Below are 16934 nucleotides of genomic sequence, written 5' to 3'. Positions count from 1 at the left end.
GGACAACAATACAGAGTGAAATAAATGCAATATGGACGTTTTTGGGGTCAAAAGCGGGAATGGGTGAGCTTGTAAATGCTGCAAGAACATTAGGTGAAACAGGAAATTTTGTAGATGGTTTTAAAAGACTTGTTTCAAATGTTTTAACAAACACAAAGAAATTATTTAGATATACCATACATAACGGCCAGATTTTCGAACAGATAGCAACAAACCCTCCGGTTATGGCTGCGTTGATGATGGTTAGAGACATAAAGCCGCGTAGCGGTGAGGGCGAAGCCCACGAAGAAGAGGAGTTAATGATTCAAAACATTCTATAACCCTCGATGAAGAGAATAAATTAACAGATTATATATTCGTCATTATTGCAGAATTAATGAAGAGAATAAATGAAAAAGGTATAGCTGATATCATTAATGTAAGTGATGTAATGATGAAAAGAAATTTTGACTCATTATTTACAGAACCGAAAACAGAATATAGTCTTTATGACGTAATTACTGAATTAATGAAAAAGATTAATGATAATAAGAGTTCTGGCGGAAGAGTTGAATTAGAGGTGAATGATGTTAATGAGAAATTAGATAATAAAGCAGATAAAAACCATGTTCATTATATAAGTTCAGACGAACAGATTATAACGGACTATCATGGATATTTAACACAGGATGAAGAAGTGAAAACAAAAGATGTTAATGAAAGAAGATATAAATTCATTCGTGCTAAAGGTTATGACATACACTGTACTGTACAGTATGACACAGGTAAAGCACCAGAAGCATTTGGTTATAACAATGAAATTTATGCTTCATACTTCTTTGTTAACGGTGTATTAGTTGAACCAAGATTTACATTGAGAGTTAAGGCAAAAATAACTTTTGAAGATGCTATTAAAAGTAAAGCTGACAAAGATGAACTTGACGCAACGAACAAAGTTTTGAAATCTCATAAACACAATATCTCCGATATAAATGAACTTCAAGCTACATTAAATAGTAAAGCAGACAAGAACCATACACATAAATCCTTCACTACTGTTAGAGCAGACGACATAATATTGAACTATACCCTTGGTTCAAGTGCACCTTTAGAGAATCCAAGTACAAGCGTAAAAGATACACTAAACTCCTTAAATAGTAAATGTATGAACATTGAAGGTCATGTCAGAAACTTTGAAACACATGAACTACCAGCAATGTTAGATAAAAAAGCAGATAAAGAACATACACATAACTCCTTCTCAACTGTTGCTATAGAAAGTATTGAAGGAACGGTTGGCGGAACTGGTGGGGATGCATTATATTATAAACCTCCTAACTTTCCACAAGGTTTAACATCGAATGAAAACATAACAACGAAGAAAGAAATTAGCTGTAAAAATGTTTATGTCATGGATGATGAAAATAATGTTAAATTCACTGCTCAAGATTTATATGATAAGAAAGCAGACAAAACAGAGCTTCAAACATTAAAGACTGAAATACTTCAAACATTATATCCTGTTGGTTCTTTATATACATCAATGAACTCAACAAATCCAGAAACAGTTTTAGGTTTTGGTACGTGGGAACAGATTGTAGATAAATTCTTATACTGTGCTAACTCTTCAAAGCAAACAGGAGGTTCGAAGAAAATTACTGAAGCAAACATACCTGCGCACACTCATACAGGAACGACAAACTTTTCTGGCGACCATAGTCACTCATTAAGAGACCACCCATTATACAACTCAGAGTATGAAGCTGGCCATGACGTTTTATCTCCATCTTATAACAATGCAGCAAAAAAGATTTTTCGACCAACTGAACCGGGAGGAAATCATGTCCATACTTTCACAACAAATCCAACAGGCTCGGGTGAAGATTATATGCCACCATTTGTGACTATATTCGCATGGTACCGCGTTCAATGAACGCGCTTGAGCCTAGAATAAAATCTTTAACTTTACATAAATGAGCTTGAAAGAAGTATTCGAACAACATCCATGGAGGCCATTTAAGAAGTTCAATGAAGCTGCAAAGAGTTGGGGATTTACTAACAGAGCTGAAGTGAAAAGGTTCTTTGACAAAAATGTTGTACATCAAACAAAAATAAACCCTTACGACTACTTTTTACCAATTTACTCCAACGCTCCTGACGCATACCAATTTGACACTCTCATTCAAAGCAGAAAAGGAGGACATAAACCATTCCTCATCTTCATTAATGTTAACACTCGTAAAGCTTTTGCGTATATAATGAAAAATAAAGGAACTCGTGAAGTGTTAAGAGTTTTACAAAAGTTTGTAGCAGAACATAGCCCAAGTACTTTAACATCAGACCAAGACAGTGCATACCTCAGCAATGAAATCACAGATTTTCTCATTAAGCATAACATAACTCACTACACTACTGAAGACCATAACCATAACATACTCGGCATCATAAACCGCTTCATAAGAACGCTCAGAGATTTAAACCAAGAGCGAGACTTTACCGAAGAAACAATGAAACATTTTCTCGAAGTATATAATTCCTCAACACATTCTACAACAGGACATACACCAAATTCAATGACACAACAACAAGAAGAAAAGTATATACAAAAGAAACGAAGCCAAACACAAAATATCAGAAATTCAACACAATTTACCCTCATTCCTGGTACAAAAGTTCGTGTAGTTCTTGACGACAAGCCGTTGACAAAGAAACGTTTAAGGTTAAGTCGAAATTATTATATCGTAGACTCTACGCAAGGTAATGGATATCTTATAAAAGCTGCTGACGACTCTATTGCGTTTTACCCTCGTCATAAATTAGTTGAAAGTAGTAATGGCAAACTTGCTGAAACCATTGACGAAGCAAAGCGAGGAGTGGTTATTGAAATACTTGGCTATAACATAAACGATGACACTTATAAAGTAAGATATGAAGGAGGTGTTGAAGATGTTATACCATCTAAGAACTTGAGAGAGTCAAAGCCAACACATCTGGGACCATTAGAGCGGGAGTACTGGAAAGACAAAAATAAGCCAGAAAGAATAAGAAAATTCTTCTAAACTTTTTCATTAGATGTAAATCAGACAAAAATAATGTTTAGGTGAAGAGTATTATAAGGCATTTTGTGAAGAATATAGCAACCGCCGGAATTCAGACTGTTGCTTTTTATACAAAATTCATGCAGGAATTCCTGAGTTTTGGATGAAAGAATACGGTCGAGCCAAAAGTGGCTCGACCTCAAAACAAGCATTTTATGAGCTTACTAAGGGTGTTATAAATGAATTCAAAGGTATTTACATACATCCTGACCTCGTTCATTTTGTTGCTGAATTCAGCAAAAATATAATTTAGGTGAAGAGGTGAGATCTCACCCGTTTTCTCACCTGTTTTTTCACCCTCATGAATTTTCATGAATTTCCTTAAGATAGAAAAATAAAGTTAGTTTTATTTTTATTTATTTTTTTATTTTGTATAAAAGATATGATTTCAACAATCGGCACAACAACAATTCAAGCCACGAACGGCGGGACTCTGTCCACAACTACAGCACCAAACTCGCTAGTCATGAATCCTACGTCAATGTTGGTAGAGATGAAAAGCTTTATTCCTTCTTCATATACTTTCGAAACAGAAATACAAAGAATAAAGCAAGAACTTTTAACAAGTAATTTAGACTATAGTGCGAAAGATGAAACAAATGAACAGTATCTTTATGAAATGGAGGACCTCATCGACCATTTACCCAAATTGCCTGAAATCCAACAACAAAAACTCACTATTCCTGAATTCGACGAAATTGAAGTCAAAGCAACTGACTCAGTAGAAATTAAGAAATTCATACGTAAAGTAAATTATGAGTTTCTAGGATATCATTGCAACCATAAAGTTATGGACAAAGATTGCGACATGGTATATAAGAACATCTCTGACCTTTACAAATCGGTGGAGTTTAAGACATACGACAACTTTGTTTCATTAGTTGCAAAATGTGTTTGGGAAATAAGAGATAAAGATAGAAGAGGCAAAGTATGGAACGAACAGATAAAACCAGCAGCTTTTGAGTTAAAGAAAACCATTGACGCCTTAGTTGTTCTAGCTGGTTTTATTTCAATGTATAACGCAAAAATGAATCCGCAATGTTCAAAATGTAAAGCAGCAATTAGGAAATATAACTATTCAGTCAAAGAGATAGAAAGAATGCGAAACGACTATGCAGACTTAAAGAAAGAAGTAGAAAAGCCAGCAGAAGATAAAATGGACATGTTAGAATTTCTGGACAAAAACTATCCAACAGCAGAAGATTTCCTTCTGTCTGACGTCAAGAAGAAGTATAAAGAAACCTTCGGCATTGTTAAAACTTTTGATATCCTCAGCGAAGAAATAGAAGCTACGAAATTGTTTAGGATTTCAAATATACATCGTACAATTCATGTAAAACGCCTGTGAAAAAACATGTGAAAAATTAGGTGAAAAAAGAGGTGAAATCTCACCTCTTCACCTAAACATTATTTTTGTTCAAAGCTTCCACGAGAGAAAAGTTTCCTCATTCGCTAAGGATTCCAAAAATGAAAAATCATTGATTTCGGCTGAGAAAAAACGGCAAAAACCCTTCTTCCACGGGAACAAAGAAATAAAGAAGAAATAAAGTAAATTTTTTATTTATTCCTGTGGAAGATAGAGCACTTTTATGACACTGTTTATTCACGACAAACAAGACAAACAAAGAAAATAAGAAAATACGGCGCTGTCGCGGTTCGAACCACAGACTCTGACCCCTCCATAACACCACCTTAGACCACTGTGCTACGTAGCCCGTCGACATAAGATTTTATAAATTGCATATTTGACGTAAATTTATCTCCATCTGGCTTCCCACCGCATAAGATATTCATACGTGTTTGTAAGACATTCATTAAACTTCTTTTCTATTGCATCTAATCTTGCGTTATTTTTTTCAATAACTTGTCTGTATTCTTCATCATCTCCAGCAGTGTTTGGGTCTTCACGTTTAAAATATTCATTGTTAACCAATTTTTTATCTACAAATTTTATTAGTGTTTGATTCACTTCGTTATGATAACGGTCATATTCTTTCAATACGTAAGTGAAGACAAAATGCGTCGTACCTTCAATCTTAAAGCTTAAAGAACTTTCAACACAGTTTTGAGGGTCTGTCAGTGCGTCAATGAGATAGTATTCGAAGTCAATCAATAATCTTTTTAAAGTCATTTCATACAGGATAAAATTTAATGTTGTGAAGAAATAGAGTTTATCTCAGAAAAAATAACGCTAATTTTATTTTTATTTATTTTTTTATTTTGTATGTAAAGACAGTAATGTCAACATCAGAGAACACAACAATTGCTATCGTTCATGAAGCTATAAATGAAGAATACGAGTACATACAATATAACAAACAGTTACGTCTCATTCGTTCAGTCAAAGATGACATGTACCAAATGCAAAGTATAATGAATGCTCTTCGTTCTACAAAGCAAGCATATCATTGGTTTGAAAACCAACAGACAAAAGAACTTTTAGAAGAATTTCCTCATATGATTGCTTCCCTCGGAAAACCGGGGAAGAGATTCCGTACGAAAATCGCAAGAATTTGGCTCCTGGTTTGAAAGGTTATTATGTTCATAGACTTTTAGTAAATGCTGTAGCAATGTGGGCTTCACCTCGTTATGCTTGTTATATTTTCATGATGTTAGATGAACTATATAAAGCAGAACGTGGAGAGATGGAAAAGAAACTTCATGCAAAAGATGAAGTCATTGAATCCAAAGACAAAAGCATACAGAAAAGAATACCGCGTTCAGTACCAAAAGGAAAGGAAAAGAGTTATAAGTATATGATATATACTGAAGAGATGGAAAATGAAGAAGATAAAGATATGGTTATGTTGCATTTAGTCAGAAGAAACAACAAGAGCTTTTATGACTTAGCTAAGATTTACAAATCTGACAGAAACTGGTTCTATCGTGAAAACTTACCGATTTCAATGACACCGAATGAACAAATAAAGGAAATTGTCAAAAATACTCATCCTCAAACACACTATGACATCAAAGGTTGTACAATACTTACATTCAAAGAAGACTTAACATTACTGAAGGAAAAAATAACAGAATATTTCGATAACTTCAAAGAGGAAGAATGAACAAAAATAATTTTTTTGTTCAATGCTTTGAAATTTTATACAAAAATATATTTTCTTATAAATCCTCAGAATCACTTTCCTCAACTATGGGCTCCGCGTTGCGGCTTTCCATACCTTCTTCATCAAATTCAATCGTTGCTTCCTCAATTACTGGTAGGATTTTATGGAGTGTATCTTTATTCGTTATCATCTTCAGAGATGAAGGATAATATTTAACGACATTTTCTCCTTTCTTGAATTCTTTCTGCTGCGTTAAATCTAAAACAATGCTGAAAAATTCAACGTTAGAGTTCTTCATAATCGTATAATGAGAATCTTTAATATTTACATATATTCCTTTCTGTTTAAGTAATACTGCTATTTCATGTGGTGTGTAACGTTTTCTGTCAATAACGATAGCATATGGTTTAACAAACGATGTATATAATCCTTTCACAGACTTTTTATTGAATATAACGTTCACGTTTATCGCGTTACTGAACTCATTCTTGATGGCAGTAGCGAGAGCATTGTATGAAAAGAACTTGTAATCTTGCATGTGTTTCATTAAAATAAAAATATTAAATTATTTTGAAAAATAACTTAAAAAAAATCTAATCTAATTTTTTCAAAAAATATTTTTTTTATTTCCTACTAAAGATGTATCGGAAGTTGTCTAAGTTAGAACACTCGGAAATAAAACAACTTCTTACAGAAGCTAATATAGATGTTGCAAAGCATTACGCAACAAACAAAAAAGCACTCGCTGACTTCATTAAAGACTACAATGGTGAAATAACTTATGATAGAATTCATGAGTTCATAAAGCCGCAACGCGGCGAGGACGAAGTCCATGCAAGAGCATTTCCTTTAAATGACGTTGCTATTGACTTATATCATAGACGTTCAGTACCTCATGAAGTAAGAAGAGAAATGTTTGACATAACAAATGCAAACGTTGGTGAAACAAGAAGAAGAGACGACACACTGAAACAACAGAGAAGAGAGATGTTTAAGAGCGCTATAGAACAAGTTCGCAAAGCTAACGATGTCCTTCGTTCCATTGACGACAAACCAAAAGAAGGTGAGAGATGGTTAAAGAAAGATGAAGAGAATAGGAAGAGGAATGTTAAGACAGGCAATAGACTCATTGACTTTAACATCGAAGCTTTAGATGAACCAAACAGAGACTACTTACACAAACATTTCGGTAAGGTTTTCATGAGACTCTTTGAGAAAATTAAAATAAACTCACAACAGAGATGGATGGTATGTTATAAACGAGATTGGGACAAAGTTGCAATTCGGCACTTTTTGTAAAAAAATGGGGTCATACTCATAATGAATAGAGACTTATAGCCAAGTCTTGATATCATGCAGGGAGAATATACATTGATAAGCAATTATATTTTATAGTAGTAGTATTCAGAAATTCTTACAATTTACAATACAATTTTCAAAAATGGATAAAGACTAATAGCCAAGTCTTGATATCATACAGGGAGACTCTCTACAAATACAAAAATTGATTATCATAAGGAAATACAAATTTATCAATTTTCATGTGAAAATTACATAAATTTGTTCTCCAATAAATAGCAATAATACTTTGAATGTTATATTAAGTAATATAGCTTCAGGTAAATAAGCTTACACTTCAAAAATATACTGTTTATTCATTAATTTTAAAAAAAGTCCAAATTATCTAATCTTGCTTACTCTTCCTTTAAACTTCTTTGTGCCAAATTTAATATTGCCTTCAAAGATGGAATAAGGACATTAGGTTCAAAAATATTTTATTATACTCATTCGAAATTAAAAATAATAAAATTTATATATATTAATTTCATTAAATCAAGGTTAAAAATCTCACCGGAAAAATAACCTCAGTGTGATAAATTTATCACCGGAAAAATTTACAATAAGGTTAATACCGAAAATATCGAAAAATCAACATTTAAGGTTAATTTAAGAGTATGCACTTTTATCACCTACTCTGTTATAAACTTGGTGGAAAGTATGAATGTTCTACGTTAAACCTCAATAATATTGGAACATTACTACATCAGCGCTTGAAGGAGAACTTTATATCAGAGATAGAAGCAAATGCTGCAGGTATTGTTGAAATGCACTATGACTTCTTCTTGACAAACATAAAGAATCTTACCGAAATAAAGATGTATGATTTAACAGAATATGAAGGCTTAACGATGTCAGATGTAAAGAAAGGCAAACCAAAAAAGAGACCATATAGAGATGAAAGCACACTGACAAATGACCAGAAAGCCATTTTGGAAGCTCTTAAGCAAACAGGAAACCCAGCACTTATAGAAAGCTTTTGGAAAGATAATGGTGAAAAGAAGTTTTATAAAAAGAGAAGCGGTCAGTTCTGGAAGTATCTTTGCACATTACCTATAAATCTTGAACGCTACCAAATCTTCAATGAACTGAACAAAAGAACTGCAACACTTATGACAGAAGATAACTGCTTCGTTTATGCTTGCATTCAGGCTGGAGTAAATGAAGAAACTATTGACCACATGAGAGAAGTCATTCGTGTTAGAGACTTTCCTCAAAGTAAAGTACAAGAAATTTCTGACGCAACAGGTATAGCATTTAATGTTGTCATTGGTTATTTCAATGACTCAAGACATAATGAAATAAAGAGATACATACCAAAAGAATGTGAAACTGTTCGAACTATTGACTTACTTCTTGTTGAAGACCACTACATGCTAAATGAAAGATTACCAATGACAACATACTTCATTCGAAACTATAAAGAAATTCTCAAAGCTTGTGGTGGAATGAACATTGAGAAACAGATGAAGATTTATACAAAGAGAGAGAACAAATATGTAGTTCGTTATGATAGAACAACACCGTTATGGGATGTTATGAAAACATTGTGGGAGTGTAAATATTTTGAACCTATTTCTTATGGAGAACTTTTCACATATACGACTGACTTATATAAACAGAACCTTGCACCATTTAAAGATTTGACATATGCTCCAAAGTATTGTGTACAACTGAAGAAGAAAGCCGAGTCAAAAGAAGTAAATAAAGCTAAGTGCAAGTTCATTCCTGAGCACGTTTTCTTTGCTGACTTTGAGTGCAGTACCGATGGCTTTCATAAAGCTTTTAACATCTGTTATGACAGTGAAGATGGTTCAGTGAGTGAAAGCATTTGGGGTCAGAACTGTGCAACAGAATTTTTGGAACGACTTCCTGACAAGAGTTTAATATATTTCCATAACCTCAGTTATGATATAAACTTCATCTTAAGACACATGACAGAAGTGAAAGGAACTCCCATCATTAAAGGTTCACGAACAATGCAAATAACTGGCTTATATAAAGGAAGGGCAATTATTATAAAAGACTCTTACAGTGTTATAAATAAGAAGCTTAAACTATTTCCTGCTATGTTTAACTTACAAACAGGACCGAAAGAAGTATTTCCATATAACTACTACAGCAGTGTTTTGTTAGCAAATGACAACAGAACTGGTGTCATTTCTGAAGCATGTAAGTTTGTAAAAGATATTGAAACATTCATGAAAAACATAGATTCCATCAAAGGTTGCAGAATAGATGAAAACCATTTCGATTTAGAAAAATATAGCTCATTTTATTGCAAACAGGACGTAAGAATTTTAAGAGAAGGTTTTGTTAAGTTCCGCAATGACATATTGAAAGAATTTGATTTAAACGTTTATGACTACGTTAGTATTTGTTCTATTGCTAACAAATTGTTTGAGAACAGAGTGTACTTCCCGAATGGAAATTTATATGACCTCTCAAATAAACCAAGAGAATTTATTTCGAGATGCATTCAAGGTGGAAGATGTATGTTGTCAGATAACATTAAACAAAGGAGCGAAAAGAAACTCATTGCTGACTTCGACGCTGTTTCATTATATCCATCAGCTATAGCAAGACTTTATACTTTAGAAGGTATACCGAAAGTATTGAAGAAAGAAATGTTAAGCACAGAGTATCTCATGAGACATTTATTCGATGACGACCAAAAGGAACCCATTGGTGAAAAGTTTATGTCTGGCTTCTTTGTTCTCATTAAGATAACAGAGATTGGAATACATAGACACTTTCCTTTAATAGTTTGTGACCCTGACCTAAATCCAGAACTTAACGTTCCCAGAAGTTCAAACACTTGCTGTTTAATGTATGTTGACCATATAACATTACAAGACCTCATAAAATATCAAGGTGTCAAATGTGAAGTGTTGCAAGGATACTATTACGATGGAAACAGAGATATTAGAATAAGAGATGAAGTAAAGAAGTTGTTTGAGTTAAGGTTAAAGTATAAGAAAGAAGGAAATCCTTTGCAAGAAAATATAAAGCTCATTCTGAACAGTATTTATGGCAAAACTATTCTTTCTCCTATTGAGTCAAAAATAACCATAGTAAATGACAAAGATGCTATAAGATATGCCATCAGAAACTACAACCATATAGTGAAGTTCGAAGGTTTGGATGGTTCGGATAAAACTATTTTCAAGCTAACGAAAAGCATTTGCAGACACTTTAACTTCTGTCCACTTGGTGTTAACATTCTGTCTATGTCGAAGAGAATAATGTGTGAAGTATTCTGTACTGCTGAAGATATGGGACTTCAAATATTTTACCAGGACTGTGATAGCATGCATATTTTCAATGAAGACATACCAAAGCTTGCAGCAGAGTTTAAGAAGAGATACGGTCGCGAACTTATAGGAAAGAACCTTGGTCAATTTCATAGCGACTTTGCAGAAATCACAAAAGATAAACAAAGTTTAGCATACAAGTCAATATTTTGTGGAAAGAAGACTTACATAGACTTACTCACTAACGATTTAAATGAAGTTGCATTCCATGCACGTTGCAAAGGTGTCAAACAAGACGTTCTTGCTTTAACCGCTAATGAAATGTTTCCTGAAGCTATACAATGCTATTACAATGAAGATAAGAACATTCACATACCTGTTGGAACATATGACAAAGACTCTGAGTTCAGTTTAATGAAACTTTACAAAGCACTTTATGACGGTCAAGAGATTGGATTTGACTTATGTAAGTCATGTCAACCTTGCTTTGAAGAGAAGTTTAACTTCTCAATAACGACTAAAACAAGCTTTATTCGTAAGTTGAAGTTCTGAGGTCATTTATTTTTGTCAGCAATGAGGTCATTCGTGATAAAAATAAAACTAGCGGCAAGGGCGAAGCCCATGTGGTCATTTACAATACTGCGATGGTAGAGTTTAAGAGTTGTGCTTCAATGTAGAGACAGTCCTTATGGTCTGGAGGTAAGAACACTGGGCAGTTATGGTCATGAGTGGAGAACATGTCTATCCAAAACTCACGATTGAAGCCAGTTAATTTATAGTATTTAGGATTTGGAAGTGGTGAAGTTCTTGTATGACCAATGAACTCATTTTCAACTCCCTTACTTAAGTTTGAATATAATATAGCTTGCTTTCTATCCCAAATGCCTGGTTACAATCGGAAAATTCATTTTTCCTCGGAAGCATTGCATCATAATTGAAAACATTCTTGAAATCATCACTTGGTTCAGAGATTTGAAATCTTATACGTAATGGATTTTCTTTCTTTTTAGCGACTTCATTGAATGGTGAGAATACAATGAATTGACAGTCATGAGTTCCATCTTCATTTTACAAATTCGTAATGAAAAGCTATAATCTTTCTACTCCTTCTTCTTTCAGTTGTGCAAGAAACTCACGTAAAGGCTGTAAAGTTTGTACTTCAATGTTAAACTTTTTTGAAATTTTCTAAAATGAAATTATACAGTCTTCAACGTTGTATCGTCTTTAAAGTATTTGTATATGTGAATGTTTTGGGCGCTTAAAGACTGTTCGTCATTTTCTATCTCGACTTGAAGTATAAAGTCAACCTTTCTGAAAGCACGTGTTATATACATAGATGTTATGCCAATGTACTTCTCTTCATTTATGTTCACAATCCAGTCTGTTGGAAACTTAAACGTTACTCTGTTCCCCTTTATTTTGACGTCAGGGTTTTCACTACTGAACGCAACAGATAAAGGTATTTGTCTATACATTTAATTCGGATAAAAATAAACCATTTACTCTTTCTTTGCTTGCTTCTTTAGCTTTTGCTTCAGCTTCTTCTCTAGCTTTTCCGCCAGTACTTGGGTTCTTTTGTCTTCCAGCAGCTAATGCAGCAAGTTGTTTTTCACTAAGTTTTCTCTTTGGTCTCTCTGGCTTTTGTTCTTGTTTTTGTTCCTTCAGTTCGGATAAAATTTGCTCACGAATTTCTTTCTTCAATGCTTCAACATCTATGACCCCTTGGGTCTTGTCCGTAGGGCTTGTCTGAGTCATTTGACTGCAGATAAAAAACAAAATTAAAACTTTAACCGATGTAAAATGAGCTTGTCAAAATCAGAGCGAGAGTCTATTATATTAAATGACGCAAGAGGAATACAACATCCTTTCTATTACGTAAGTCAGAGTAAAGATGGTAAAATATACGTAAGAAAAAGAAAGGTTCCATTAGCGAATGCAGAAAGCGACAACATTAAGGTGTATGGCAAGGGTGAAGTCCATGTTAAAACCTTCTATTCAAACTGAAAAGTCAATAGAACCAGAAGAAAAGAAGCCAGATGTACTTTCAATAACGAACCAAGAGCTTATTGCAAAGTTCGTGAATTTCATTGAAAAACAAACCGAGTCAAAGAACCCTGACCCGCCAGTGAAAGAAGTTGAGACAAAAGAGAATGTACAGTTCATTGAAAATGTCAAGAAACAACTTCCACCACGAATGCCAAGAAGAAGAGTGAGAATAATGAAGTAAATAGATATTTTTATCTGAAGTAAATACATGCAGAACGAACAGTTAAACGAATTTACTCCAGCAGAGCATATTCATCAGATTCGCTCATATTTCGATATCATAGACAATGCAGTTCAAATTGGTGACACTAATAGAAAATATTCTGACGCAAAGATTCCATCACAACCTGGAACTGCTAAAGATAACACATGGGTAACATTCAATCTCTCACCTCCTGGTGAAAATATGTTGGACCTTTACAATACATTCATTACGTATAAAATGGAAGGTCAATTTATTGTAGATAAAGAAATTGGTTCAGGTTCCAATAAAACAAACCCACCAGGATTTTGGATTGGTTTCGATGACGCTTTCTATGCAGTTGCTGGATATCAAATCCTTGCAAATGGTCGTATCGTATATTCTCAAGACAACGCAAGAGAAGAAGCATATATAACTTCAAACTCACAAACTACCGAACAAATAAAGAAAGTAGATGTTTTCTCAAAGACTCGACATGAAGATGTATGGAGTCATTCGGGAACATGCAGAACAGGACAAATTGTTAGTGGTCCAATTACAGCAGGAAAATCATTTGATTTTAAGCTTCGTTTAAGAATTCCTGTTAGAAGATTCCTTCCATTAGAAGCTATTCGATTTATTCCAGCTTTTGCAGGAAACATTCAGCTTAAAGTAAAGTTCAGTAGCGACGCCTTACAATGCACATCTATATCTGTAAATGATATCATTGCTTTCAATCCAACTCTTAAAGTTGCATTTGCTTCAGATTCAAATCCACCGACAAATAAATTTGTTCCATGGAATGAACCATTCACTATGATAACGAAGGCAGTAGAAGCTAGTGGAACAGTTACTATTACAACTGTAACCCAGCAACTATTTCGAACAAAGATGGATTTTAATGAATGTTTCATTCATCCAAAGTCATTCTCTTTAGACCCTAACATTTATACAGAACTTGTAGAACATTATACAAACGAGGCTTTATGTTTTCCTGTTAAAGTTATGGATTGGATTCCTATGGACGGTTCATTCTCAAAGAATACAGATAGTTCAAGTGCAACATTTACAGCAGCTTATACGCCTATTAATGTTAAAAGTATTTGGGCACTATTTAGAAAGAAAGACAACTATTATGTTAATTTTGAGAACCCTAAGTTTAAATATCTTCAGCTTTCCATGGGAGCTTATGGAAATATGCCTGCAGAACCTGAAAAATCATATGGACCTGTATTTTATGAAATGGTTGCGAACGCTTGCAATACAAACAATGATATGATAGGATTTAATGAAGATGTTATGAGGTCATTGGTGGATGATGGTAGTGTGGAACATAAATGGGATAGCTATGACAACACACATTTCTTATGTGGTTTTCCAACAGAAGTGGACTTTTGCTTCCAGCAAGGTCAAACATCTACTGCTCCAATAACATACAAATTGTCTGTTAAAGGACCTATTGAACTAGCAACTGAAAATGTACCAAAGCCACTTATTGGATTTATGAGGGATTGTTGCTTTGCCATTCAGGTGCGTGCTAATGGAATCCCAATAATAAGATTAGATGACTATAACTTAGCTACGGACGACGGTGAGGAATAAAGGATGAACGTTTATTTTTAAAGCTTATAAATGAGTTCTTCATCAAGCTCTCGTGAACCTTCACCATCTATGAAACAAACTTTACCAAACGATTATGGAGCACCTATTGAATATTTCTTACGAGCTGCACAATGGCAAAGAGCAGTCTCACCAAGGTTAGGTGTTCCACCAGCTCCTGTCAAAAATAGCATTTGGTCAAGTCCTTATATAAAATATGGTCTCCCACTAGGTTTGCTAGCTACAGCAGGAGCAGTTATGATGTTGAAAAGAAATAAAGCAAATGTTGTAAATAATACTGAAGTAGCTGAAGTTAAACAAACTCCAACACCTTCGCCAAAACCAACGCCTTCACAAGCAAAACATTCAATGACTCCTGAACCTATGGAAGTACAAACTCCTGTTCAAAAGTCAACTCCTAAACCGACTCCAACATTTAAACCAGAACCTACTCCTCAAATAAATCGTAAAACTCCTGCGTTTCCTTACTGAAAAAATAACATTATTTTTATTTAATATTAAAATTTTTATTTGATTGAAATGACAAATAAAGTCACTGAAGCAATGAAACAAAAGTTTTTGGTAGAATACATTAAATCAGGAACTATTCCAGAAGGTTTTTACATTCATACTATGAAGGATGGTAGAGTTCAGTTTAGAAAGATAAAGCAACCATTAGATAAAGAAGGAATTTTGAGAAAGATTAAACTTCATGAGGACAACATTGCTGAACTTAAGAAGAAGCTAGAAGAGTTGGAGAAAGGAAGAGAGTTATAAAGCAATGAATTCAACAGGGTGAAAAACCGGGTGAAAAAACAGGTGAGATCTCACCACTTCACCTAAATTTATTTTTGTGCTATGTTTTCATACGTGTGAGGGTGGTGATATCATTAATTTTTTATTTTATTTTTTATATAAATGACAGAACAAAAATATAACATTTCTACTCAGTAGGAATGAGACCCTTACTGACTATGTATTCGTTTAATGCTTGATGAAAACAATGGTACATATTATCGTATGGGTATACACAACGTCTGTTTCCATCGTCGTCGTATATGTAGAGCTCAAATCCAGTCCAACCTTCTTTTGTACAATATGTAGCTTTATTTAAGTATGCATTTATGTAGATAAGGCAATTTTCTTCATCGCTCCAGAAATAATTTTTGTTCTTTGTTGAAATAGTTTTCGTTCCTCTGCGACCATAAGGAATGTATGCAATGAACTTTGCGTCATAAGGGATTGTAATATATTCAGGGTTTCTTTCATCGTCAATGGGTCTGTCTTTGTTAAAATGCATGTTTCTCAGTTTTACTTGAGTTTTGAATAGTTCACGGAAACGTTCTGGGAAAGAGTCATAGTAAAGGTAGTCGGACATGTCTTTGGAATGAAATAAAAAATTAAAAAAAAAATAAAAATAAGGTTATTTTTATTTAGTGAGGGTGGTAGTGAGGACGGTAGTGAAGTCGTTAGTGAAGTCGTTAGTGAAGTCGTTTATGTGTCAGATGGTTTTGTAAATATTTAAGGTTAAGTTGGTGTTATGGGTGTGTTGTAAAATTTACGTTAACGGTTTCGTAAAGTGTCAAAACCGCTAAGTGGTGTACGGAGGCGCGCAGTGCCACAGTACACGACTTAGAGATACTAACTAACGTAGGTGAGTTTGGAGAAGGTTCTTCAACAACAGTAGATATTGCTTGCGACAGGTTTCATATTATTTCTATTGACAACTCATTCTTATACGTGGAACAAGACATTGAAATAAAACCTTCTGCCAAGTTGTCTGACAAGAAAGGTTGCAATGGAATTTTCTATGTCGGATACCAATATGCTCCAGAAGTTTTCATGGGATATAAGATATATTCTAACTCTGACTTAGTTCAAACAGTAACATGGGCAAACTATGAATGGTTCGCTTTGAGAAACTCAGTACAACCACAAGCTAGAGAACAAACAGACCAGTATGCAACTATTGAGAAAATAAGAAGACTTGACCCTAACGTTCCAGGAGTTTATGTTAACCTTTCTGGACAAACTGCAGCAGCAGTAACCAAAGTAAAACTGAAACTAAGAGTTCCTTTGTCATCTTTCCTCATCTTCAGGTTTTTAAGATACTTGCCAAACTGGGCAGGAAAAATTTCTATCGAACTTACTCCAAGCAAAAATAACTTAGTCATTGCACCAACACAAGACCCATTCAGCATTACTGTAGCTGGAACTGGTGGAGCCAAGTTCTGTGACTTTTGCAAAAACAAAGTTGACTTAGACTTTGGTTTCTCAAACCTCAACACTGAAGTAAACTATTATTTCAATGCTGCTGGAGATGCTTGGGACCCAGTTAAGTTTACATGCGAAAAATTTGAATGCAAGAGAATAG

General features: G+C 34.1%; 12 protein-coding genes across 12 annotated transcripts, besides 3 other annotated features; 9 read left to right on the top strand and 3 right to left on the bottom strand.

The window, feature by feature from the left end:
• Positions 1–16207: part of a mobile genetic element that runs on past the window's edge.
• Positions 1–16934: part of a mobile genetic element that runs on past both edges of the window.
• On the top strand, positions 60–320 carry TVAGG3_0624630 (uncharacterized protein; the record flags this gene model as incomplete). The annotated part of the gene is made up of 1 exon (XM_051240496.1): positions 60–320. The coding sequence occupies one exon, from the start codon at positions 60–62 to the stop codon at positions 318–320; it is 261 nt and encodes an 86-aa protein (XP_051087083.1).
• TVAGG3_0624620 (keratin-associated protein family) lies at positions 377–1912 on the top strand (the record flags this gene model as incomplete). The annotated part of the gene is made up of 1 exon (XM_051240495.1): positions 377–1912. One exon carries the CDS (start codon positions 377–379, stop codon positions 1910–1912), a length of 1536 nt encoding a protein of 511 aa, XP_051087082.1.
• On the top strand, positions 1953–3038 carry TVAGG3_0624610 (integrase core domain containing protein family; the record flags this gene model as incomplete). Its single annotated transcript, XM_051240494.1, has 1 exon — positions 1953–3038. One exon carries the CDS (start codon positions 1953–1955, stop codon positions 3036–3038), a length of 1086 nt encoding a protein of 361 aa, XP_051087081.1.
• Positions 3460–4425, top strand: TVAGG3_0624600 (organellar and viral DNA polymerase type B; the record flags this gene model as incomplete). The annotated part of the gene is made up of 1 exon (XM_001301465.1): positions 3460–4425. One exon carries the CDS (start codon positions 3460–3462, stop codon positions 4423–4425), a length of 966 nt encoding a protein of 321 aa, XP_001301466.1.
• TVAGG3_0624590 (uncharacterized protein) lies at positions 4834–5253 on the bottom strand (the record flags this gene model as incomplete). Its single annotated transcript, XM_051240493.1, has 1 exon — positions 4834–5253. A coding segment is annotated over one exon (420 nt), but the record flags the coding sequence as incomplete, so codon positions are not given.
• Positions 5316–5606, top strand: TVAGG3_0624580 (KilA, N-terminal/APSES-type HTH, DNA-binding family; the record flags this gene model as incomplete). The annotated part of the gene is made up of 1 exon (XM_051240492.1): positions 5316–5606. The coding sequence occupies one exon, from the start codon at positions 5316–5318 to the stop codon at positions 5604–5606; it is 291 nt and encodes a 96-aa protein (XP_051087079.1).
• TVAGG3_0624570 (uncharacterized protein) lies at positions 5687–6142 on the top strand (the record flags this gene model as incomplete). The annotated part of the gene is made up of 1 exon (XM_051240491.1): positions 5687–6142. One exon carries the CDS (start codon positions 5687–5689, stop codon positions 6140–6142), a length of 456 nt encoding a protein of 151 aa, XP_051087078.1.
• Positions 6198–6689, bottom strand: TVAGG3_0624560 (uncharacterized protein; the record flags this gene model as incomplete). The annotated part of the gene is made up of 1 exon (XM_001301466.1): positions 6198–6689. One exon carries the CDS (start codon positions 6687–6689, stop codon positions 6198–6200), a length of 492 nt encoding a protein of 163 aa, XP_001301467.1.
• Positions 7404–8118: a mobile genetic element.
• Positions 12989–14563, top strand: TVAGG3_0624540 (uncharacterized protein; the record flags this gene model as incomplete). The annotated part of the gene is made up of 1 exon (XM_051240490.1): positions 12989–14563. One exon carries the CDS (start codon positions 12989–12991, stop codon positions 14561–14563), a length of 1575 nt encoding a protein of 524 aa, XP_051087077.1.
• TVAGG3_0624530 (uncharacterized protein) lies at positions 14594–15052 on the top strand (the record flags this gene model as incomplete). The annotated part of the gene is made up of 1 exon (XM_051240489.1): positions 14594–15052. The coding sequence occupies one exon, from the start codon at positions 14594–14596 to the stop codon at positions 15050–15052; it is 459 nt and encodes a 152-aa protein (XP_051087076.1).
• On the top strand, positions 15101–15337 carry TVAGG3_0624520 (uncharacterized protein; the record flags this gene model as incomplete). The annotated part of the gene is made up of 1 exon (XM_051240488.1): positions 15101–15337. One exon carries the CDS (start codon positions 15101–15103, stop codon positions 15335–15337), a length of 237 nt encoding a protein of 78 aa, XP_051087075.1.
• On the bottom strand, positions 15504–15938 carry TVAGG3_0624510 (uncharacterized protein; the record flags this gene model as incomplete). The annotated part of the gene is made up of 1 exon (XM_051240487.1): positions 15504–15938. One exon carries the CDS (start codon positions 15936–15938, stop codon positions 15504–15506), a length of 435 nt encoding a protein of 144 aa, XP_051087074.1.

The sequence above is a fragment of the Trichomonas vaginalis genome, chromosome III (assembly GCF_026262505.1).
Source record: "Trichomonas vaginalis G3 chromosome III, whole genome shotgun sequence".
NCBI classification, from domain to species: Eukaryota; Parabasalia; order Trichomonadida; family Trichomonadidae; genus Trichomonas; species Trichomonas vaginalis.
Note: the sequence above shows the minus strand (reverse complement) of the source record. Positions and strands in the feature narration are given on the sequence as shown.